At 57.9% G+C, this 22037-nt stretch overlaps 10 protein-coding genes across 10 annotated transcripts; 5 read left to right on the forward strand and 5 right to left on the reverse strand.

The window, feature by feature from the left end:
• Positions 1-125: 125 nt before the first annotated feature.
• Positions 126-1787, reverse strand: CMQ_8203 (uncharacterized protein; the record flags this gene model as incomplete). The annotated part of the gene is made up of 3 exons (XM_014315744.1): positions 126-922; positions 1273-1650; positions 1715-1787. The coding sequence occupies 3 exons, from the start codon at positions 1785-1787 to the stop codon at positions 126-128; spliced, it is 1248 nt and encodes a 415-aa protein (XP_014171219.1).
• Positions 1788-2438: 651 nt separating this feature from the next.
• On the forward strand, positions 2439-4542 carry CMQ_8153 (nucleoporin; the record flags this gene model as incomplete). Its single annotated transcript, XM_014315694.1, has 2 exons — positions 2439-4289; positions 4354-4542. The coding sequence occupies 2 exons, from the start codon at positions 2439-2441 to the stop codon at positions 4540-4542; spliced, it is 2040 nt and encodes a 679-aa protein (XP_014171169.1).
• Positions 4543-5067: 525 nt separating this feature from the next.
• CMQ_8086 (uncharacterized protein) lies at positions 5068-5450 on the reverse strand (the record flags this gene model as incomplete). The annotated part of the gene is made up of 2 exons (XM_014315627.1): positions 5068-5239; positions 5326-5450. The coding sequence occupies 2 exons, from the start codon at positions 5448-5450 to the stop codon at positions 5068-5070; spliced, it is 297 nt and encodes a 98-aa protein (XP_014171102.1).
• A 2084-nt stretch (positions 5451-7534) lies between these two features.
• CMQ_8061 (14-3-3 family protein) lies at positions 7535-8623 on the forward strand (the record flags this gene model as incomplete). Its single annotated transcript, XM_014315602.1, has 5 exons — positions 7535-7595; positions 7684-7990; positions 8060-8301; positions 8363-8433; positions 8501-8623. 5 exons carry the CDS (start codon positions 7535-7537, stop codon positions 8621-8623), a joined length of 804 nt encoding a protein of 267 aa, XP_014171077.1.
• A 712-nt stretch (positions 8624-9335) lies between these two features.
• CMQ_8146 (heat shock protein DNAj) lies at positions 9336-9980 on the reverse strand (the record flags this gene model as incomplete). The annotated part of the gene is made up of 1 exon (XM_014315687.1): positions 9336-9980. One exon carries the CDS (start codon positions 9978-9980, stop codon positions 9336-9338), a length of 645 nt encoding a protein of 214 aa, XP_014171162.1.
• A 524-nt stretch (positions 9981-10504) lies between these two features.
• Positions 10505-11180, reverse strand: CMQ_8229 (60S ribosomal protein; the record flags this gene model as incomplete). Its single annotated transcript, XM_014315770.1, has 3 exons — positions 10505-10540; positions 10630-10690; positions 10765-11180. The coding sequence occupies 3 exons, from the start codon at positions 11178-11180 to the stop codon at positions 10505-10507; spliced, it is 513 nt and encodes a 170-aa protein (XP_014171245.1).
• A 346-nt stretch (positions 11181-11526) lies between these two features.
• On the forward strand, positions 11527-13731 carry CMQ_8125 (dead deah box DNA helicase; the record flags this gene model as incomplete). The annotated part of the gene is made up of 1 exon (XM_014315666.1): positions 11527-13731. The coding sequence occupies one exon, from the start codon at positions 11527-11529 to the stop codon at positions 13729-13731; it is 2205 nt and encodes a 734-aa protein (XP_014171141.1).
• A 1001-nt stretch (positions 13732-14732) lies between these two features.
• Positions 14733-15922, forward strand: CMQ_8145 (mitochondrial ornithine carrier protein; the record flags this gene model as incomplete). Its single annotated transcript, XM_014315686.1, has 2 exons — positions 14733-14861; positions 14933-15922. The coding sequence occupies 2 exons, from the start codon at positions 14733-14735 to the stop codon at positions 15920-15922; spliced, it is 1119 nt and encodes a 372-aa protein (XP_014171161.1).
• A 409-nt stretch (positions 15923-16331) lies between these two features.
• On the reverse strand, positions 16332-17208 carry CMQ_8279 (benzodiazepine receptor family protein; the record flags this gene model as incomplete). The annotated part of the gene is made up of 2 exons (XM_014315820.1): positions 16332-16912; positions 17094-17208. The coding sequence occupies 2 exons, from the start codon at positions 17206-17208 to the stop codon at positions 16332-16334; spliced, it is 696 nt and encodes a 231-aa protein (XP_014171295.1).
• Positions 17209-18688: 1480 nt separating this feature from the next.
• Positions 18689-21807, forward strand: CMQ_8265 (arsenite resistance protein; the record flags this gene model as incomplete). Its single annotated transcript, XM_014315806.1, has 3 exons — positions 18689-18803; positions 18875-21012; positions 21151-21807. The coding sequence occupies 3 exons, from the start codon at positions 18689-18691 to the stop codon at positions 21805-21807; spliced, it is 2910 nt and encodes a 969-aa protein (XP_014171281.1).
• Positions 21808-22037: the final 230 nt, after the last annotated feature.

The raw sequence follows: 22037 nt of genomic DNA on the forward strand, positions 1-22037 counted from the left end.
TATGATTTATCGGCTAGAACCAGATACGAAGCAGGAAGGATACACAGATGGTCCATACGGCCTACATTATTTGTACATGTGCAATGTCGTTCAATACCGTGCCTCTCCGTGCGCCTCTGTGCTGCCTACTTGCGCGTCTTGCGGGCGTGTGCCACCAGGTTCTCGATGACGCCCTCAAAGGCTTCGCGGTCGCCAATCTTCTCGTCCGTGCGCTTGGTCCAGAAGTCGAGCACGGCCCTGGCCGTCAGCTCGAGCGCCTGCAGCCGGTCCAGGTGGCCACGCAGCTCGTCGTCGGTCATGCCGTCGAGTGCCTCGTCCGTGGTCGCGCAGAGCTGCTCAGCCGCCACGAGGTCGAGCGCGGGCGGTGGTGGTGGGCCCTTGCGCTTTCGTGACGTGTTGGCTGCCGGCCGGCCCTGTGAGTCGACGCTCGTGTTGGACGTGTTAGCGCCAGGCTGTTTGAGCCGTGCGACACCGCTGCCGCTGCCATTGCCGCCTCGGCTGTCGGTCGATGTCCGCGGCGAGTCGCGACGCACCGACAGCGACGGCAGCACCAGCTTCTTCTGCTTGGACGCCGGCAGGATCTCGTCCAGGTCTACGGGCACGCCCAGGCTGACGAGAAAGAGGCGACGGATCCGGCTGCGAATCCAGTCCGGCGGCTGCAGCGGCGGCGGCGCCACCAGCTGCGACCACAGCGATGCGCTCCGCGGCGTCAGAAAGACCGAGCTGCCCAGCGCCGGCAGCGCAAGCCTGCTGCTGCCATCGTCTGCCGCGTAGAGCCCGTTCACGTACGGCGCCGCAGCTCGCAGCACCTCTTCCCCGTCGAGACCCCCGAAATCTGGCACGGGAAACGACAGCGGTGGCGGCTGTGACGCTGCTGCTGCTGACCCCAATGCTCTCGTTTCGGGCTCCTGTGCTGCTGGCTCTGGGAAGCCGCTGTCAAAGTCGCCGAAATCGTCGTCGTCTCCACCATCTTCGACGCCCTCCTCAAAATCGTCAAAGTCGTCGCCGAAATCGTCGTCTTCCTTGTCGACAGCTGCATCTGGTGTGGACCCTGTCCCAGCATCCTCCTGCATCTCTTTTTGCTGTACACTGCTGGAAGACGACTGTCGCCGGGAAGCAGGATGGGTCACGATTTGTGATATTGGTTCATCTACGGGACACCTGTCAATATAACCGTGGTCGGGCGACACAATGAATGAGAGAACATAGAAGAGGAGGAGACAGGAAGATCAAGGAAAGCCGATTCACACGTGTCCGTCTACTCTTTCGTACCAGTAGTGCCTGCTCCGACTTCCACTCTGCCATCAGCCTTTACCACCAGGTCTGGCGCAGGGTCTTCCTGGTGGTGCGTCTTCCCTTCAGGGGCCTTTGCCCCTGCGTCATCCGTCGCTTCCTCCAACACGGTCGTCGGCACGAGTCCGTGCTGCGACACGGGCCTCCCGACCGTGCTGTCCTCGCCCTTGTTGGCCAGAATCGTGATCTCGTCGGGCAGAGCGTCACCCTCGCGCAGCCGATACGCCTCCGTGCCCGGCACCTCGCCGTACGACGGCTCGTCGCTGACCTTTTCCACTCGCGTCGTCGGGATGGGCGAGCTGTGCGGCGAGCCGGCCGGCACCGATTGGGCGTCCGAAAAGTGCTCGTCGTCCGTTTCTGCAGGCGGTCAGCGCTGTCTCGCTCGTGCGAGCAACAAGCACAAGGGGCCCGACAGACGCACCGAGATCGTGCGCGCCCGGGTCTTCCGTGTGCGTCTTCGCCGGTGGCAGAAGACTGTCCCGCCGCTTCGACATGGCTGCTACCCGGAACGACAAGAGAGAAAAAAGGACGATGGGCCAGCCACCAGGACACGGATCTCGCTCTCTTCCAGTGCAGCCAGTGTAGTTCTGTTTCTGTTTTCTGTTTTTGTTTTCTGTCCTGATTTCTGTCCTGTTTTTTGTTCTGTCTTCTCTTTCTGTCTTCTCTTAAAGCTGTCTGCAGGCTAGGCTGTATCCAAATGCAAATCGCCGCCCTCTTGAATCCCAACTTTGGCCTTAATGCCACCCACTTCGCTCTAGATCTTCCTATGCTTATGTCATCATTCTCCAATGTGGGGCTCGCTACACCAACTCGCGCGCTTCCCAAAGCTGCTGTCGGTCGCGTTTATATCTTTAATTTTTTAGCATCTCAAATTTCTATCGTTGCTAGGCAGCTCTCTCTGCAGCTCCTCTTTTGTCGTGACATTATTCCTAGTCATCCCCCTCAATGTAAGATTGCGATCTCGACGCTTGTCAGACGATCCTGCTCACTGCTTCTATTACCCGACATTAGTTTGCCCATGCTAATCTGTCTTGAACCAGCTCGCGCCCCATAGTCCATATCACGACACCTCGACGCTCAGCTCGCTCAGGGCGACGTCCTTTCTCTACGCTACCTCAATTTCCTTTGACAGGGCCACTGGAAAAATGTCTTTTAGCTTTGGCAGCCAGTCGACCGCTGGGTCGGCCACCCCGGCCACGACCACCACCAGCGGTACCCCTTCTTTTTCCTTTGGCAACACCCCTTCCTTCTCCTTTGGCAACTCCTCTACACCGACATCTGGGCCCGGAGCAACTGCCAGCAAACCCGCAGCGACCGCAGGCAGCCTATTTGGAAATCTCGGTGCAACACCCACATCCCAGGCGGCCAAACCGGGTGGCTTGTTTGGTGGTGGCAGTACCACCCCAGCTCCCAGTGGTGGTCTCTTTGGAGGTGCTGCCACAGGCTCCACGACTCCTTCGACCGGCCTGAACTTTGGCTCGGCTGCCGCTGCGACCTCGGCCGGGACGGCGCCCAAAAGTCTCTTTGGTGCAACTACGGCCGGTGCGAGCAGCACGCCGCTATTTGGCAGTGGAAGTGCCGCGGCACCTGGCATCGCGAACACGACCGCCCCGACAACAACCACTGCTTCCGGCGGCCTGTTCTCGACTGCCGGCGCGACCGCAATGACGCCCGCAAAGCCGCTCTTCAGCGGCCTCGGCTCGACCACGCCTGCTGGTGCACCTCCCTTTACCAAGCCCGCAGGAGGGGCTCTGTTCGGCAGCGGTTCCTCAGCAGCGCCGGCAAGCGGCGCCGGTTCTTCGGCTGGCGGTGGCCTGTTCGGTAGCCAGACTGCCAAGCCAAGCCTGTTTCCCTCCTCCACTCCCGCCCAGCCGGCTGCAACGGCGCCCACTGCTGCCGGGTCACTCTTCTCCAACACCCCCACAACCGCAGCCAAACCGGCCGGCAGCTTGTTCTCGTCCGCAGCTACGCCCACCACTACCACCCCGGCAGCAGCTTCCTCTACCCCCAGCCTGTTCTCGGGGGCATCGGCTCCTGCTGCTTCTGGTAGCCTGTTTGGCGCGAAGCCCGCAACCACTGCTTCGACTACGGCTGCGCCATCTCTGACGCCCACGACTGCTACTCCTGCGAGCGGGCTGTTCGGTGGTGCCAAGCCCGCCTCCTCAACACCGGCATCAGCCACGGCTGGAGGACTGTTCGGCGGACTGGGAGGAGCCTCGGCCACACCATCTACCACTGCACCGGCCGCGTCTGCTGCACCTGCTTCTGCCAGCTTATTCGGCGTCAAGCCTGCTGCTGCCGCGACCACATCGGCCGCGTCGACCCCGAGCCTCTTCCAGACGAAGCCGGCAGCTACAGCTGCGCCAGCCACGACTACATCGAGCTTGTTTCCGTCGAAGCCGGCAGTACCACCCACGCCCACCGTTGCCACAAGCTCTGCCAAGCCTGCCGGAGCTACTGCTACCGGTACAACGGCCACGGCTGCGCCATCGACGACCAGCAGCTCGACGGCCGGTCCCACTTCACAGCTGGCCCGGTTGAAGAACCGAACCATGGACGAGATCATCAGCCGGTGGGCGACGGATCTGGACAAGCACCAGAAAGAGTTCCAGGCGCAGGCTGCCAAGGTGAAGGAATGGGACCAGAAGCTGGTCGAGAACGGCGAGAAGATCCAGAAGCTCTATCTGGAGACGTACGAGGCTGAGAGGGCCAGCAACGAGATCGACCGCCAGCTGCAGTCGGTAGAGAGCCAGCAGGACGAGCTGGCCGCTTGGCTGGATCGCTACGAGCGGGAGGCCGAAGAGCTGCTCAGCCGACAGAGCAGCGGTCCGGGCGAGCAGCTCACGGGCCCGGACCAGGAGCGTGAGCGCACGTACAAGCTGGCTGAGCGGCTGATTGACCGGATGGAGGACATGAGCAAGGATATGACCAAGATGATTAAAGAGATCAACGGCATCTCCGGCAGCCTCAGCAAGACGGGCAAGACGGATGACCCGGTAAGTACTCTACGAAAGCACGCCCTTTCGAATGGCAAGCTAACCGCTATTTTTTCTCGTGCAGCTGAGCCAAATTGTCCGTGTCCTCAACGGCCACCTGAGCCAGCTGCAGTGGATCGACACGAACGCGGCAGCACTGCAGAGCAAGGTGGCAGCGGCAAAGAAGGCAGAGAGCAGCCTGGGCGGACAGTACGGCGGCCTGGAGAACGACGCAGCCGCGAGCTTCTACCGGTCGTTTGCAGGACGGCGATGAAACGAACGTACCAGCGCAAGAGCATGTATGGATGTATGCCTCTTTTGTGCTTCCTTTTTATGCTCATTTTGCCACGTCTTGCGCTTTCCTGTTTGCTCTGCATGAGGAGGGAATTGAGGACTTTTGATTTCAGTTGGTAGAGGGACAGTGTAATTGCTCAACCTAGGAAAATTCGGCCTCGGTTTTGTTCATTTGTTTGTTTTATTCAATCGGTCTGATATACATCTACCAAACCGCTCAAGGGAAGATGGAAGAAACGGCATTGCTCGGCCTCATTTGCAACTAGGACTAAACAAGGCTGTTTCCTGCCACTTCCTCGACCGTGGGGCCATTGGCCATTGAGACTAAGCCACCTGGAGATCCTGGCAATCCGAATATATGTCCTTCTTGCTCGTATTCACGATTTTGACATGGTTCCGATTCTGCCGGCGCAGCACATGCGAAAAAAAGAAGCTTATTTAGAGTCTTTGGTAAGCTCGTCACTATAACAGAAAACGTCTCCAGGTTAGCAAAAGCAGGACGCGGCTAGGCAGAGGCCTTGGGAGGACGCTCGGGCAGCACAAACATATGGTCAGCCAGTGCGTTCAGGTGTGCCTGCTGCTCGGCCAGCTTCTGCTTCAGCTCTAGGAGCTTCTGCTTCTCGCGCTGCCGAATGGCATAGTCCTCCGACGCGCGCTCGCGCTTCTGGAAGGCATCACTAGAGAGAGACAAAAGAGGTCAGCGGGGCGCAGCAATGGCAATGGCAATGGCACGACGCCTTGCGATGCATTGTGTCCGACTTACGCCTGGCCCGTCTTGGGGGGAGCACCGGTGTCGCCGGCAGCCATGCGGATAGCCGATGTGGCAAAGGTGCGGCTGACAGGGCGCAGAACCATCGGGCGGACGGTGATGGGAAGTGTGTGGAGCATGTTGAGAGTCGTTGTCTTTTCTGCTTGGGTAGCAATTGAAGTCGGGGGGAAGAAGAAGTGAGGACGGGAGGATGGAAAAAAAGATGGATCTGTGGATTAAGTGCTTCCTGGGAGGCGGAAAAGAAAGGATGGAAAAATCACGCGCGATTGGACCGACCAGAAACGGTCGTACAGGCGGTCGGACGGAGAGAGAAGGGGGGGGGGCCTCTGGAGCTGTGGGGTGCTACTGACCTAAAAGCTCCGTCATCAGCCGAAGGCATAGCGACACACAAGCTGGCCTGTAGGGCAGAAAAATGCTCCGGATCATGATATTCTCAGCTAGCCGTGACTTCTCTCGACCCTTTCTGTTCTACCCTGTTCCATCGCCACGCGAGCCTGGCCCTCACGCGCACTCGTTCCGTGCAGCAGCAGTCTGCAAACGGGTGATCTCGCCGGCCATCGGGACAGGTGATCTGTCGCTACGGAAGCATGTCACGTGATCGAAACGTTGTGCTCCGTCTCCGTCTACATGCTCGCCGGACGGGGATGCGGGCCAACGCTCCTGGCAGCCGGCTGACATCTCGATGGCATTCGACGAAAACTGGCTGCCATGCGCGCGGCTGCACGCCGTACGAGTTGGTGCATCGCAGACGGCCACAGCGTGGGCTACTGCAGGCGCCGACCCCGTATTCGTACTCAACCATCTCTTCCGACACGAACGAGTTCTATTAGGATTGGCACAAGTGACGTTATCGCCCATCTGCCTCCGGCTCTTCATCAGGTGTACGGGACAATTTGCCTCCCCCACTGGCTATTTGCTTTTTGTTGGTCTGGGTGTCCAAGCACAGCCACTACGCCTGCTCGCCCCGCTTGCCCCCCTCCCTTTCAATTTGGTCCGCCTGCCTCTCGCAATTCTAGACGGATCCCTCCATAATCACGGTCACATGACGCCTCGTTCAGGCCGTTCTACACGCCGTTCAGCCCTCCGTGTCCAGGAGAACGCTGTGATGTAGCCAATATGTCCCTAATACCAACGCGTACGGCCCGCAATCCATTGCATCTATGTATAGGTACGAACGCCTATCGGCTCCCCACCATTAATTCCAGGCATACCTGAGCCAGTGAAACCGCCCGAAACTGCCCGCTGAAAAAAGTGTCGCCTCACCTGGGGTGTTCTGTTATTCCCCCTCAAAACCAGCTACTCCCCTTTCCCTTTTTCTCCTACTCCGAATCGCGTCAACAAACAACACAATTCCTCCAAGCTTTTCCCCTCTATCAACCCATAAACCCAACATTTTCCACGAACAAGCCGCAATACCGACTTTTTTTCCTTTCAAAACACAAAGGTACGCACGATTTTTTCCGCCATGATTTACTTAGACCGTCACCCCTCCCTCCTTCGACCTCCAGCTTCGTGCAAGAGAATCGAGTGGAAGACAAAAGAACAAGGAGAACAAAAACGGCGAAACAGGGTTGCGGACGCAGAGAAGTCACAGACGGCGAGTCCAGACAGATGATGCAGATGGCAGCAGGAGAGCAGAACACAGCTTTTCCGCCCGGTCAAACGTCCTCGGCCTCCCCACGTTGCCAATGACAAGCAACACCCCCAAAGGCCATCGCCAAGCCGCTTCGTTCTAGGCGCGTTGCCCATCGCTGATACTGGCCATCGTCTGCGAAAAGCCCCCTGTGCAGGACGCATTCGTAGCGATGCAATCCTGCCAGTGCTGTGGGCTCTTCGTTGCGTGGTTGCTATGCTTCTGATGCTGCCTGGCTCTGGCTCTGCTTGCTCAATCTTAGTGCCATTCTGCGCAGACCCCACCGCATCGGCGAAAAGAAGCGGGGAGAGCCTCCTTTTTCACTCAATCCTGTCTGGCTCGCTGTCTTCGGCTCCTTCTCTCCCTGCATCAGCACCGACATCTCGTCCGTCGTCTGTTTTATCTCTCCAAGCATCTCCATCTGCCATTGTCGCTTCTCTTGCACGAGACCGGACGCGCTTGTTTATCGCTGCCGCATTTCGCAATTCTGTTTGCCTATCATCCTGTCAAAACGTATCGCTGACCGACTGCTTTCTTTGTTGTCGCACCTACAGTTTTTAATCCGCCATAATGGGTCACGAAGATGCCGTCTACCTCGCGAAGCTCGCCGAGCAGGCCGAGCGCTACGAAGGTATTTATTTTCCTCATACGACGGTCGTTTCGATGCCGCAGCGACGAGCAATACTGACGCGTGGCTTCTCTTCTCCCCTCTTCTGCAGAAATGGTCGACAACATGAAGATTGTCGCTTCCAAAGACCAGGACCTGACCGTCGAGGAGCGCAACCTGCTCTCCGTCGCTTACAAGAACGTCATCGGCGCACGCCGCGCGTCGTGGAGAATCGTCACTTCCATTGAGCAGAAGGAGGAGTCCAAGGGCAACACCGCCCAGGTTACCCTCATCAAGGAGTACCGCCAGAAGATCGAGCTCGAGCTCGCCAACATCTGCGAAGACATCCTCAAGGTCCTTGACGACCACCTGATCCCCTCTGCCAAGACCGGCGAGTCCAAGGTGTTCTACCACAAGATGTAAGCGCATCATGTTCACCACCCGTTGCTGTCCGCGGCCATGGCCAAATGACTGACAGCCGCCTGCAGGAAGGGTGACTACCACCGCTACCTCGCCGAGTTTGCCGTTGGCGACAAGCGCAAGGACTCCGCCGACAAGTCTCTGGAGGCGTACAAGGCTGCCACAGAGGTTGCGCAAACCGAGCTGCCGCCTACCCACCCCATCCGGCTGGGTCTGGCCCTCAACTTCTCGGTCTTCTACTACGAGATCCTCAACGCTCCGGACCAGGCTTGCCACCTGGCCAAGCAGGCATTCGACGACGCCATTGCCGGTACGTCTAGCAGAATCCCGTCTGTCTTGTGGATCATGACGCTAATGTGCTCCCATCACAGAACTTGACACACTGAGCGAGGAGAGCTACAAGGACTCGACCCTCATCATGCAGCTCCTGCGCGATAACCTCGTGAGTTTTTCCCCATGTTCAACCCCTCTCTGCCCCGCAGCTGGACAGCAGATACTGATGCATACAGACTCTCTGGACGTCATCTGAGGCCGAGCACGCCGCACCTGCTGCCGAGGCTGCTCCCCAGGAGGAGGCAAAGGCCGAGGAGGCCGCTGCCCCTGCTGAGGAGGAGCCGAAGGCCGCCGAGTAAACAAAACAAACAGAAGCGACTCCTCGTGATTTTCTTGGCTTGCGCTTTGGCCTAGCCTGGCGATCGGTTGATCTCTCTTTTTTGGCTGTTGAAATCCCCGGCGGAAACCTGGATGGTGTCTACGGAGTGTGCGTGTGTCCACGAAGGAAGTGAAGGAAGGGATTTCCTTACTTTTTTCTTCCGGAAAGAGAATAAAGATTCTCGTCTGCATGTTTTAATATATGCTATGCAAGATATTACATTCCCTCCACTTCACCCCCCTTTTGCCCTTTCTCCTTTTCGTTCCCCATCAGAAACAAATATAAAATCAGAAGACAATCTGTTTAGAGATGCAGATCCACCTAGTTTTTTCTCCCCAGACGTTGTCTATCTTGATGTCACTGTTCTGCCGCCTGTCCCAGAAGGGGTGAGGACGAAGAGGTTTGAGATTTGGAGGGCATATGGGAGTCCTCGTTGCGAAACCGGTGTGTCTGTAGCTGACTTATTTTCTCTTTCTTATCCTGCGGCTTTGCTTTCGTTTCCTTGTCATCGCGTAGAAGGGCTAGATCCTACAATACAACAACTGGCTATAGAGAACTGCAGACGTCCAAAACACGAAACCAGTGCGCCAAGTCTCCAAGTATTTCCCCTCCGTTTATATGCTGCTTTGTGCACTGGAAATCGAGCTCCGTCGCTGTATGCAAACGAAACATACGCGCTGTCACGGCACAGTCTAGCCTTCGGTGTCGTCGTCTGTGACGACGGCAAAGTGCACCCACAGCCACAGGCTGCAGTCCTGACACCCGACCAGCAGTTCGGCCGCCGTAGTCTGGGTCGAGGCCGACAGCCCTAAGCCTCCTGCTGCAGACTCTGCCTCGGCCGCGGCCGCCTCTTCTTCCAGGTCGGCCTCGCCGAAGACGAACCCTCGCTCGTTGCCACACCGACAGCCGCGAAACCACTGGCCGGCCGCGTCGTCAAAGGCGAGGTCGTCCAGATCGACGGCCTCCATGCCGGTCATGGTGCCGGTGCCGCCATCGTTCTTCTTACCGGCACCCCCGATGGCGATGGCAATGCCGTGCCTCGCCGCCTCCAGCTCGCGGTCGTATGCCCATCGCCGTGCCGGGTCCGACAGCACGGCCCATGCCTCGGTGATCTGGTCGACCGTAAAGGCACTGCTGCCCTGGGTCGGTCGTGCTGCCGACCGCCTGTCGGGGTGGTGGCGCAGCAGGGAGCGGCGGTACGCCTGCCGGACTATGGCAACAGAAGCTCCCGCTGCCTTTGTCTGGGCGCTCGTGCTACCTCTGTCGTTCAGCATGTGCGGCTGGAGGCCGAGGACCACATAGTGGGACGGACAGCCGACTGCCGTCCCGGCTGCCATTCTGGGCTGAAGAGGGAGAAAGAGGATTCGAGGTCACAATGTCTTTCTCTCGTTTTCTCGAATGCTATAATAGAAAGACTTCCATTTTCTCGTTCGCTCTTGTCGTGGTGTGTTGCAAATGACTAAAAATCCAATTGTAGACGATCACGTGCGCGATTACACAGCAACCTCTAACAACACCTTGATATGTAATGGCATTTACATGATATATATTGGACTGCATACTGACAGATGCTTCTCTCGTTCTTCGCATAGACCTCAACACATGGCATGTCAGACCGTAATGGACCCTACGAGAACGGCTAGCATTTCGGCTACGTTCTGTGGCCAAAATGTCTCTCAGTGAAGGAATTTGTTCATATTTTCTAGTAGTCATACATAGTATTTGGACGTAAATTTGTACAGCTTGAAGGAAGTGGCTTAGAAAGCCAACAGGCTGGTCAACACCGCAGAGCTGGGGATCAACCAGCTTAGTGCCATGAGACGATGCAAGCGAGGAAAACCGGATATTTTGATTGATGAGATCAGCTGGGGTACCGTGTCCAGTTCTTCTTTCCGACCTATTTTCGAGGGGACTTGTGTTAGCAATGGCAGTTCTGATCCCGCCGTCTCCTGACAGAGACACAGCCGCAGCATTCCAGCAGCGCACCTGTTTCCATTCCCGGATGAGCTTGGGCATGTTGAGCATCGCCTTTCTCCGTTCCTCCATCCTAGAGGGGGGCCGGTCAGCAGAGCGAGCACGCACAAACGAGGACAAAGCGGCAATCGCCGGAAGAGGACGTACTTGGCGACGAGGTGGCGCTCGTGCTGGTGGCCCTTGACGCGCTGGCCGACACCGGTGCCCTTGACCCGCACACCCAGCTCGATGCGCCGTCGCAGCCGCTCCTCCGGGCTCTTGCTCGACTCCGGCAGCAGCTCGGCCACGCCGTGGTCCCGCGCCATCTTGGCCAGCTCGGCCTGTCGCCGGAGCGAGTAGACGGGGTCGTGCCAGCGGCCCGTGACCGGGTGCTTCATGGACTTGAAAGGATTGGGCGTGTCCTGCTGGTAGCCCGTCGACGTGTGCGCTGCAGCATCGCCCGAAGTCGTCGTCGGCTGCAGTGCGGCGGGTGGATATCGCGCAAGAAACTGCAGCAGCCGTGGCGGCAGTGTCTTGGCGAGCTGAATGTACCCCGAGGGAGAACCGGTTGCCGGCGATGCCATCGTCAGTGTGTCGTCGGCCGCAGCGGGATTGGGAAGCAATTGGCTGATGGGTTGCCGTTGAGGTGTGCAAAGTGGTCTTCTTCCGCTTTCCGATGAAAATTAGGATTACTGTACGAAGTACTTACAAAACGAGCGAGGCAGTTGCTCCAGTAAGAGAAATTTTAGTGGGTCCACTGCACCCAAGTTGTTTCCTTCTGAGTACGAAACGGTCAGCTTCTTCTCCCATCTTCCCAATTTGGGATTATCACCGCTTTCTTCTCGACTCAAGCCTGCGACATAGCACGATCTTTCTCGTCCTTTTCGACTCGTCAGCTCTCACGTGGCGTCGCCTGCGCTTCAGTCGGCTATGGATCCGGACCTGCTCGACGACGACGATGGAATGGGCATGCTGAACTCCATATCCATAGGCAACAAAGACAAGAAGAAGAAGAAGAAGAAGGAAAAGACGGAGACGTCGACACTGACGCCAACATCCGAGATCGTGACTGCGCCAGCCACCGCTGATGCAGCCAGCACGACGACGGCGGCCAAGACCAGTCTGTCGGCAGACCAGCAGCCGAAGTTCAAGTGGGTGCCTAAGAAAGAGAGGGAGCGGCTAGAACAGGAGAAGCTAGAGAAGGAGGAACGAGAGAAGCGGCTCAAAGAAGAACAGGATGCAGCGCGTGCGCGAGAGTGGCGCAGGGAGCTGTCGGCGATCAAGCGAGGCGACTTCGCCGACGGCAAGGGCAACAACCGAAAGCGCGACAGAGACGAGGAGAGGCGAACGCCGCAGGAGCAGGTGGAGTTTGATCGGATGCGGGAGCGCTACCTGGGACCAGACCGTTCGAAGAGCACGTTCACGGTGAAGAAGAAGCGGCGGCGTGGCGCGCAAGAGTTCAAGTTTGGCTGGGACGATGAAGAGGACACGCGCAACCTTGCAGACGAAAAGGCACGGATGGACGCCGACAAGCAATACATTCCGCGGCTGACGAGCAAGAACATGTTCAACGTCGACCACCGGGAGGAGCAGTTCGAGATGGAGGCGCTGAAGAACGCAAACTACGTCAGGAAGACGGACAAGGAGCAGGGCGAGGAGCGAGCACGACAGATCATGGACGACTACTACCGCAGCCGCGACTTCCGGAATCGATCGCTGCGGAACATGAAGCACTGGTCGGAGAAGAAGCTAGACGAGATGCGGGAGCGAGACTGGCGGATCTTCAAGGAGGACTTTGGCATCGCGACACGCGGCGGCTCGATCCCGGATCCGATGCGAAATTGGCGCGAGTCTCCACTGCCGCCAAGGCTGCTGGACGTGGTGGAAGCGGTTGGCTACACGGAGCCGACGCCGATTCAGCGGGCGGCGATCCCGATCGCACTGCAGGGCCGCGATCTGATCGGCGTAGCCGTCACGGGTTCCGGCAAGACGGCGGCATTCCTGCTGCCGCTGCTGGTGTACATCAAGGAGCTGCCGCCGCTGGACGAGATCTCGAAGAACGACGGGCCGTACGCGCTGATCCTGGCGCCGACGCGAGAGCTGGCGCAGCAGATCGAGAGCGAGGCGCGCAAGTTTGCCACGCCGTTCGGCTACACAGTCGTCAGCATCGTGGGAGGACACTCGCTGGAGGAACAGGCTTACGCGCTGCGCAACGGGGCGGAGATCGTGGTGGCGACGCCCGGTCGTCTGGTGGACTGCATCGAGCGGCGGCTACTGGTGCTGTCACAGTGCTGCTACGTGATCATGGACGAGGCGGACCGGATGATCGACCTCGGGTTCGAAGACCCGCTGAACAAGATCCTGGACGCGATGCCGACGGCGAACGAGAAGCCAGACACGGACGAGGCAGAGGATGCGCGGGCGATGACGCAGTACCTGGGGGGCAAGATCCGGTACCGCGAGACGATGATGTACACGGCGACGATGCCGCCGGTGGTGGAGAAAATTGCGAAGCGATATCTGCGACGGCCAGCGATCGTGACGATCGGCAACGTGGGCGAGGCGGTGGAAACGGTGGAGCAGCGGGTGGAGTTTGTGTCGGGCGAAGACCGGCGCAAGAAGCGGCTGCAGGAGATTCTGCAGTCGGGGCAATTTGCGGCGCCGATCATCGTGTTTGTCAACATCAAGCGCAACTGCGAGATGGTGGCCAAGGATGTGCGGCAGATGGGCTTCACAACGGTGACGCTGCACGGCAGCAAGACACAGGACCAGCGCGAAGCGGCGCTGCAGGCGCTTCGGCAGGGCAAGGCGGACGTGCTGGTGGCGACGGATCTGGCGGGCCGCGGTATCGACGTCGCGGACGTGTCGCTGGTGATCAACTTCAACATGGCCACAAGCGTGGAGCAGTACACGCACCGCATCGGACGTACCGGCCGTGCCGGCAAGAGCGGCGTGGCCATCACCTTCCTCGGCGGCGAAGACTCAGACGTGCTGTACGACCTGAAGCAGATGATCTCCAAGAGCTCCATCTCCAAGGTGCCCGACGAGCTGCGGCGACACGAGGCGGCCCAGCAGAAGCCGACCAAGTCGGCCAAGAGCGATTTTGCCGGCAAGGGCGCGCAGTGGAACAGTTAGTAGAGGGAGACGGGATTTGGATTTGCCAAGATACGTGTGGCCTGGCGTTCGAGTACGGAGCAGGATTGGGAGAGCTTGCTGCATACTGCAGGGCTAATGCAACGCGCGTCGACTGTTTTGTGTGTCGTGCTCGTAGGTTTGATCTGATAAGAACGGGCATCTGCAGGGGTGTTATAGAGACCCACTGCCTCGACTTGGCCAGACAGCATCACTGCTCGTACCGAGGAAGCGTCAGCTGATGATTGCTGTAACCGCTGTCGGATCCAAGACATGCTGCACGTTATGTAGAAGTTCTGTCCTGAGAGATTTAGCAGCCAGGCGAGGTTTTCGTTGACGTTATATATCGGAAAAGAAAAGCACCAAACCCCGCCAAGAACCCACTGAAGCACCAGCCCCATTTATATGTGGACGACAGCTCTGTAAGTTCTTGGCCAGGGAACTATACTCAGAAACTGCTTCTTCTACTCCGTCTACGGAGTGAATTGAACGTTATATAGAATACTTCTTGGTCAACCATGCTCATCTTCCCTCTTTTAGTTAGAAATATTTCTATATTCCTAATTGAGCTGTGTGGCAACGGACTCGTTCATGTTTGATTAAAGCCGTTAGTGTTAACATTTATTTATTTAATAAATTTAATTAGAGCAAAGTTTTCTTAAATCTACGGGGTTGCTCGACGGAACGTATTTGTATGGCCCACCTTCAACTCTATATTTTATGTATGCGGTTTTGCCATTTCCACCAGTGTGCATTGAAATTTCCGGTTCCGTACAAGTCCGACGGGATCCTTGCTTGCAGACACAACCTTTTCATCCTCGGAAGTACGGACACAGATCTTCGCAGTAAGCCATCAGAAGCATCACCGACAGCGGTACAGCCGCCGCTGCCAGCTTTAACAAAGGCCGCTTGCACCAAACCCGACCATCTAGCCCGCCCTCGTGGCGGGGGGTGGCTGCTTTTGCCTCATCTCGTCCTTCTCAGCCTCACTCTCCCTTTTTGCGATGGCAGCTCCCTCCGACGTCAAGGTGGTGATGCCGTCTATCCTGACCGGGAACAGCTCTCCGCCGATTCTCTCTTCACAACGTCGTGCGGCCATCATGGAAGCTGTCGGGGACATTGTCTACGGATCGGTTCGTGCTCGCCTTGGCGCCCTCCTGCGGCCGTGCTTTGCTTCCAGCTTGTTGCTGACCGTTTTCTCTAGGCTGCCGGTGTGGTCGGCAAGTACATTGAGTATCCCTTTGACACGGTCAAAGTCCGCCTGCAGGCCCAACCCGACCATCTGCCGCTGCTGTACAAGGGTCCCATCGACTGCTTTCGCCAGTCGATCCATGCCGACGGGCTGTTGGGCCTGTACCGGGGCATCAGCGCGCCTCTCGTGGGCGCGGCTCTGGAGACGAGCAGCCTGTTCACGTTTGAGCGTCTAGGCCGCGAGGCCCTGTTTCGTTCTGGCTACTATTCGCGCGACCGGCCGCTGCCGCTGTCGGCCCTCTACTTTGCCGGCGCCTTTTCGGGTGCCTTCACGTCGCTCGTCCTGACGCCCATCGAGCTGGTCAAGTGCAAGATCCAGGTGCCGGCAGCCCACAACAACGGCGGCAAGCCAGGCCAGACGGAGCACCGTCGCCCGCTGGCCGTCATCCGCGAGATCTACCGCCACGAGGGTCTGCGCGGGTTCTGGCACGGCCAGCTGGGCACGCTCATCCGCGAGGCCGGCGGCTGTGCGGCCTGGTTTGGCGGCAAGGAGACGACGACGAGCCTGCTGCGCGAGCTCAACGTCCGGACGGCCCTGGGCGACATGGCCGCAACGCCAGCGGCCTCGGAGCTCGAGCAGCTGGAGCGTGCACAGCGGCTGCATCGGCTGCAGCACGACCAGCTGCCGCTGTGGCAGCAGGCCGTGGCCGGTGCCTCGGCCGGCATGGCCTACAACTTCCTCTTCTTTCCCGCCGACACAGTCAAGTCGCGCATGCAGACGACGCCGGTGGGCGCAGGCCTGGGCCTGGGCTTGGGTGCAAACCCGGATGCCGCGTCTCCACAGCGGCGCACCTTCTTGGCCGAGTCGCAGGCGCTCTGGAAGCAGGCCGGCGTGCGCGGCTTCTACCGGGGCTGCGGTGTGACCGTGTTGCGGTCGGCACCCAGCTCGGCTTTCATTTTCATGATTTATGATGGGTTGCAGTCGAATTTTCCTTTGGCATGAGACATAGAGGTGAGACTGCTTTTTTGTTTTTTTCCTTTTCTTCTGCTTTTTCTTTCTCCTTTTCTGTTACCTTTTCTTTCTTACTTTCCATTTCGTTTCCTCACATAGACGGCGTTGTATATACTCTCAATTTGCGGCATGAACGATGTTGGCGGCTCAACATGTAAAGGCATGGGGAGACACATCAAAACAGCATCTAGAAACAGATGAATGAATAGAACTAAGCCGCCCATGAAACAATCAATGTCCGTGTATATAAGTTATCCTAGTATTTTCTGTAGCGATTCTGCTATTCGTAAACAGCAACCGATCCTCCCGGTTGTCTCTCCTTTCGTTTTTTTTGTATCAATTTTAAGTTTTTTTTTTCTTTTTTTCTAAATTCATCTGCGCGGTCTTCTGCTTCCGTGGCTCACTTGCGCGACCGACCCTTGCCCTTGCGGTCCTTGTGTGGTGCTGCCGAGGAGGACGAAGGCGAAGAAGACGAGGACGATGCCCGGGAGGGACGAGAGGGCGCCGAGGACGACGAAACCGATGGTGGTGGCGGCGGCGATGTCGAAGACTTCTTTGCCGGCCGGAACGACCAGCCGTTGAGGTGGCCGACACCGACGCTGAGGTACGTGGCAAAGGCAAGCCAGCCGACGTACGGCAGCCAGAGGTAGCCGACGGTACGTGTGCTGGGGTTGGTCGAGCGCAGCCAGCGGACGGCCAGGAAGACGTTGATGCCGAGCAGCGTGACCGCGTCAGCGGCTGCTGCCACTGGCTGCCGCAGCACGAAGAAGAGCGGCATCCAGGCAAGGTTAAGGCCCAGCTGCAGCGAGTAAAGCCCGGCCGGGACGGATGGCGCCGGATCCGGACCCAGAGTCCTAAAAGCCCGGTGGGCTGCGTAGCCGGTCAGCGCATAGAGTGCTGTCCAGGTCGGGCCAAAGGCGGCCGGCGGCGGACGGAACGGCGGCTGGCGGATGGCACGCACAGAACGGTCTTTGGGGTCGGCTGAAGGGAGATGGAGAGGGTTAGCTTTTGTGGTTTCGTGACTGTGTCTGTGGATGTACTTTGTGATTCTGGGTGGCTCTGGGTCTGGGTGATTCTACTCCGTAGTTCTGGGTCTGCTTTCTGTGTCCGTTCTGTGTCCGTTCTGTGTCACCCCTGCTCTCCTCTCACAACATCCACTCACGCTTTGTGCTGTAGCCGACAGCAGCACCCAAGGCAACTGGCAGCAGGACAGAGGCGGCCGGATTGGCAAAGACCACGCCTGGAAGAGAGAGGTGCGCAAGCACGTTTGTGGTCATGTTTGTAGCGCGCGCGACAGAACTGGTGATTCCTGCTATTCGACAACTCTGGTGTGATGGTGGTTTGTTGACGGCTCTGCCCTGTGTCTTGGAATTGGTTGAAACTCGCATGACCTCATTGGAAGCGGTGGACAGCCGGCGGCCGTACAAATGCGGCCTCTGATTGGCCAGGCCGGCGTGGCTATGTTGGTCTTGGCGGGGCGTGTCCTAGGCTCTTGCCTACACCGAGAGACGGACTTCTTTCCTGTTATTAGAGAGCTGGAGAAGAACCTAGTGGATGTATGCATGTGTGAACCGCAGTATCTTACGATGAAGTGCACTGGAGATCAATACAGACTACCGTTCACGTGTCCTGACTTTTGGGATCAGTCTATCAACATGAACTGGGCTCATTCAAAGGCCGTAATTCGGGCAATCGTCCAGCTGAATTGGAGAACACTACTTCCACCGGAAGGTGTCTAGTTGAATGCCTTGATTGTGTTTCACTGCTAGAACAAATAAAACGGGATTGTAAGAGACTGCCAGAGCTTCCAGTACATAGTTCGAAAGCCGAGAAAATGTATTCTTGGAAACGAGGAGCCGTGCATGTGCAATTGACTCATATACGCAGCAATACGGAGTACCCGTCTGTGACACCAAGGAAGATCTTGAGGAAACCAAAAATAGCCGATCGCTGACCGGCTTCCTAAAACAGCTGGGTCGGAGCTGACTGGAAGCACGTGACCAAGCTGGCTCGACTAATTCCGGTTTAGCCTCATCGCGCCGCGACTTTTCTTCCCTGCCAACTTACTCCGTACCTCGTCCGCTTACGCCCTTCTTGCCTTCCATCACACTACCAGTCGCATCCAACAATCGAGCTCGCGCATGCGCCTGACTGCCCTCTGCCGCCCTTGGATGCTCTCCTGCCCTTCTGCCTTTTGAAGACGGCCAATGAGCTCTTATATGCTTCTGATCCTTCTCTTCAGCCAAATTGTTCGTCTATTCTGTTCCTCTCCTTTTTTCTCTTCTCTTCGTCTTCCTGGTCCGCTCGTCCGGGCCAGCCTGTCTGCCCTCTCGAATGCCTCTTGTCCTTCAGCTCTTCAGCTGCCACCGTCTTTATCTCTACTCATCTGCTGCCTTTGCTGCCTCTCCCGTCGCCTTCCAGCCTCTGGTCGTCACCTCCGTCACCTGCTCGAGCATGTCCCGGTGGCCTGATATTATCTCCCATCTCCCCTTCTTTCTCTTCTTTCGCCCTTGACCGCATCTTCTCGTTTGGTTTGTGCCAACAAACGGCCTATTTCGCTTCAGAATCTTCATACCCCACCGCTTGGTGCTCGTTTATTGCTCCATTATCATCTGCCCTCTTCTGTCCGAGGTGTCTGCTTCTGGAATCCGTCTCTAACCGCAATGATGGCGAAAAACATTAGAACATCGACTGCCGCCGTCCGTAAGCAGGTCAACGGAATCCGCGACTCGCACTGACAAGGACTGGCTTGCCGCAATGGACTCGTATGTCAGAGACTCGGCTCGGTCGCCCCCAGATCGATCCTGGGCCTCTCGTGACGAGAGCAGAGGCAAGGACGACCGCGATACATTCTATCGTGGCAGATCTCCAGGTACGAGCGGCTCCCAGCGTTCAGCTGCCTGTTCTAGCTCCCCGAACTCCTCCAACCGTCTGACTTTCTAGCCCTAGAGCGAAATCGCCGCACGGCCCGCTCACGCTCCCCGGCAGCTGTTGACCGCTACGAACCGAGATCCCGCGGAAGGGATGAATATGGTGGTGGACGAGACCGGGACCGTGATGATCGTCGTCGGATTGGATCGCCCCCGGCCAATATCGATCGCTACGTACCCGGCCAGTCACAACACCAGTCGCTGCAGCCTCCCCAGGACGGCGGGATGGGAGTCCGTCCGCTAATTCACCAGCAGCTGCCCCCGGCAGCGTTTGCAAACCCCATTCCGGACCCGCTGAAACTGCCGTACCAGGTCGGATTCTCTTTTTTTGGCGAATGGTGGCGGGCCAACGAGAAGATCAAGGAAGAGAAGGAGTGGCAGAGGACTGGTCGCCGTCGTGAGCCAGAGCGAAACCGGGGAGCGAAGGAGACACAAGAAGAACGCGAGAAGGAAAAGGCCAGGATCCAGGCTGCTTATGACTCCTACAAGGAGGAGCTGCAGGGAAAGATGGCGCAGACGTTTGTGAAGCAGCACAAAGAAGAGCAGTGGTTCCGTGAGCGATACGTACCCGAAATCCGCGAGAAGCTACGCCAGCAGCTAGCTGAATTTCGAAAGGGACAGTTCAGTCAGTGGGAGCAGGACCTGGAGTCCGGTCTCTTCGACGAGTTCACGTTGGAGGGCATTCCCAAGAATGAGAGCAATGGTGCCGGCATGACAGAGAAGGAGGAGGGAGAGGCCAACGAAGTTCTGGGCGTCGGCGATCTGGTTCCGGCTGCCACTGCGGCCGATATTCGGGACGAGAGCCTCTTCCAGCCAACGCTGCTGATCAAGACGATCGCTCCTAGTGTGAGCCGGCAGAACCTGGAGACGTTTTGCCGCGAGCATCTGGGCGTCAACGAGGGTGGTTTCCGGTTCCTGTCCTTGAGCGACCCGAACCCGAGCAAGCGCTACCACCGGATCGGCTGGATCCTGCTGAACCCTGGGCCAGACGACGGCTTTACCACAGCCGGCGGTCTGCCCGATCCGGACAGTCTGGATGGCGATGTGGAGATATCAACTCCGAAGACAATTTCAGTCGCCGACAGGGCTCTGGAGGCCATTAACGGCAAGACGGTCAAGGACGAGGTACGCGGTGATTTCGTGTGCCATGTCGGCGTTCACAACCCACAGACAAACCCGCGCAGGAAGGCGCTCTGGGACTTGTTTTCGGCGCCTGAGCGGATCGACAAGGATCTGGGTCTCGTGCAGCGGCTGGTGAACCGATTCGAGGCCGAGGTGGGATCGGACTTCCAAGGCGTGTTGAAGATTGAGGAGAGAGTGGAAGAGCTGAGACTTGCAGGACGGCTGCAGTCGTCGGCAGGTACGGGGGCCCAGTCCGGCAACGGCGTCGCGGCTGCTCCGAAGAAGAAGAAGAAGGCCAAGAAGGTGAGCGTGCTCGGTATGGACGTCGCGGTCGATGACTTTGAGGACCTGGGAGACGAGGTGGACATGGATGATGACGAAGAGGAAGAAGAAGAGGGCGAAGAGGGTGCGGTGGACGAGGAGGTGGACGACGAGGAGCTGCTGTTGAAGAAGAAGCAGCTTGACCTTCTGATCGAATACCTGCGACGGGTTTTCAGTTTCTGCTTTTTCTGTGTGTTTGAGAGCGACTCGGCGCACGAGCTGACGCGCAAGTGTCCGGCAGGACATCTGCGGCGGCCACGAGCGACGCTGACGGCAGCGGCCAAGGAGGTGGCGCGAGCCAGTGCCAGCGGCGAGCCGTTTCCGAGCAAGCGACGCGTGGAAGCGGCAGCGGACGCCGAGGAGGGCGAGCTGCCGCAGGAGGGCAGCGGTGGAGGTGGCGATCGCAAGTTCCGTGGAGCGTCGGCCAAGTCGGAGCTGCAGCTGCAGCGGGCGTACAACTGGGTCAGGACGTTTGAGGAGAAGATCAACCAGATTCTGGAGCCGGAATCGGTGGATCTTCGCAAGTACGGCGGCAAGCCGGTGGACGAGGCCATGGATGTGGAGATGGCCAAGTACGTGAAGCAAGAGGACGAACACAAGTGGCGATGCCGGCTTCCCGAGTGCACGAAGTTGTTCAAGGAGGAGCACTTTTGGCGGAAGCACGTGGAGAAGCGACACACGGAGTGGTGGGAGGCGCTGAAAGATGATGTGAGTTTTTGTCCTTTTTGTCTGTTTTTATTTTTTATTTTATTTTTTGTTTGTTTACTTTGGTATTTTGACTTTTTCTTTCTTTCTTTTTTCTTTTTTTCTTTTTCTTATATTTTCTCCATGATCTAACAGACGCAGATTGAGCTTGTCAATGCCTACGTGTCGGACCCGTCACACATTGCACCGTCACGAACGGACGCCAACTCCAACGGCCACTTCCCGGCTGCAAACGGACAGACACCAACAGGGACACCTCGCGGCTTCAGCCTGCAGAGCTATGCGATGAACAGTGTTCTGCCATCAATCCCCGGGTTCTCTGCACCGGGCCCGTTCAATATGTTCAACCCGGTGGCGATGCAGGTGTCGAACTGGCAGGCAGCGGCCGGCGGTGCTGGCATGAGTGCTGCTGGAGGTCCCCTGGGTGACAGCCGTGGACAGGGCCCAATCCGACGAGGAGGACCCGGCAATGGGCGCTACAACAATCGGTCTGGTCCGTATGACAGACGGCCTATGCGCTGGAGTCAGGACGGCGGTCTGAACGGCGCTGGAGCGGCGATGTATGCTTCTGGCAGCAGTGGTGGTGGCGGTGGATACAGTCGTGGAGGCAGCCGAAACGGCGGAGGTGTCGGTGAATTCAGCGGCAGTGGAGGTCCTGGTGGTGGTGGACGTTGGGGAGACGGAGCCGGTGGCGGTGCGGCTGTCGGGCCACGCGAGGCCATCCAGGGCCGTACGATCAAGAGCTACGAAGACCTGGACCAGGTGACGGGTGGTGGAGGCGGCGAGCTCAACTACTAGGAGGTGTTTTGTATTTGTTTTTCCATTTTGCCCGCAAAGTGCGGGTTCGGAGCGTCCTTGCTGACTCTGTCGCCTAGGTGGGCTTTACTTCTTCCATGTCTTAGCTCTATGGTTGGTGTCCTCGCAGATGGACGGAAGGCACTGTATAATAATGAAAGGTTGGCAGTCATGGATTGTGCATGATGCATACGATGTGGATGCTACGGAAGCAGAGATCTTATTACTAAGAC

The sequence above is a fragment of the Grosmannia clavigera genome (assembly GCF_000143105.1).
Source record: "Grosmannia clavigera kw1407 unplaced genomic scaffold GCSC_161, whole genome shotgun sequence".
Lineage (NCBI taxonomy): Eukaryota > Fungi > Ascomycota > Sordariomycetes > Ophiostomatales > Ophiostomataceae > Leptographium > Leptographium clavigerum.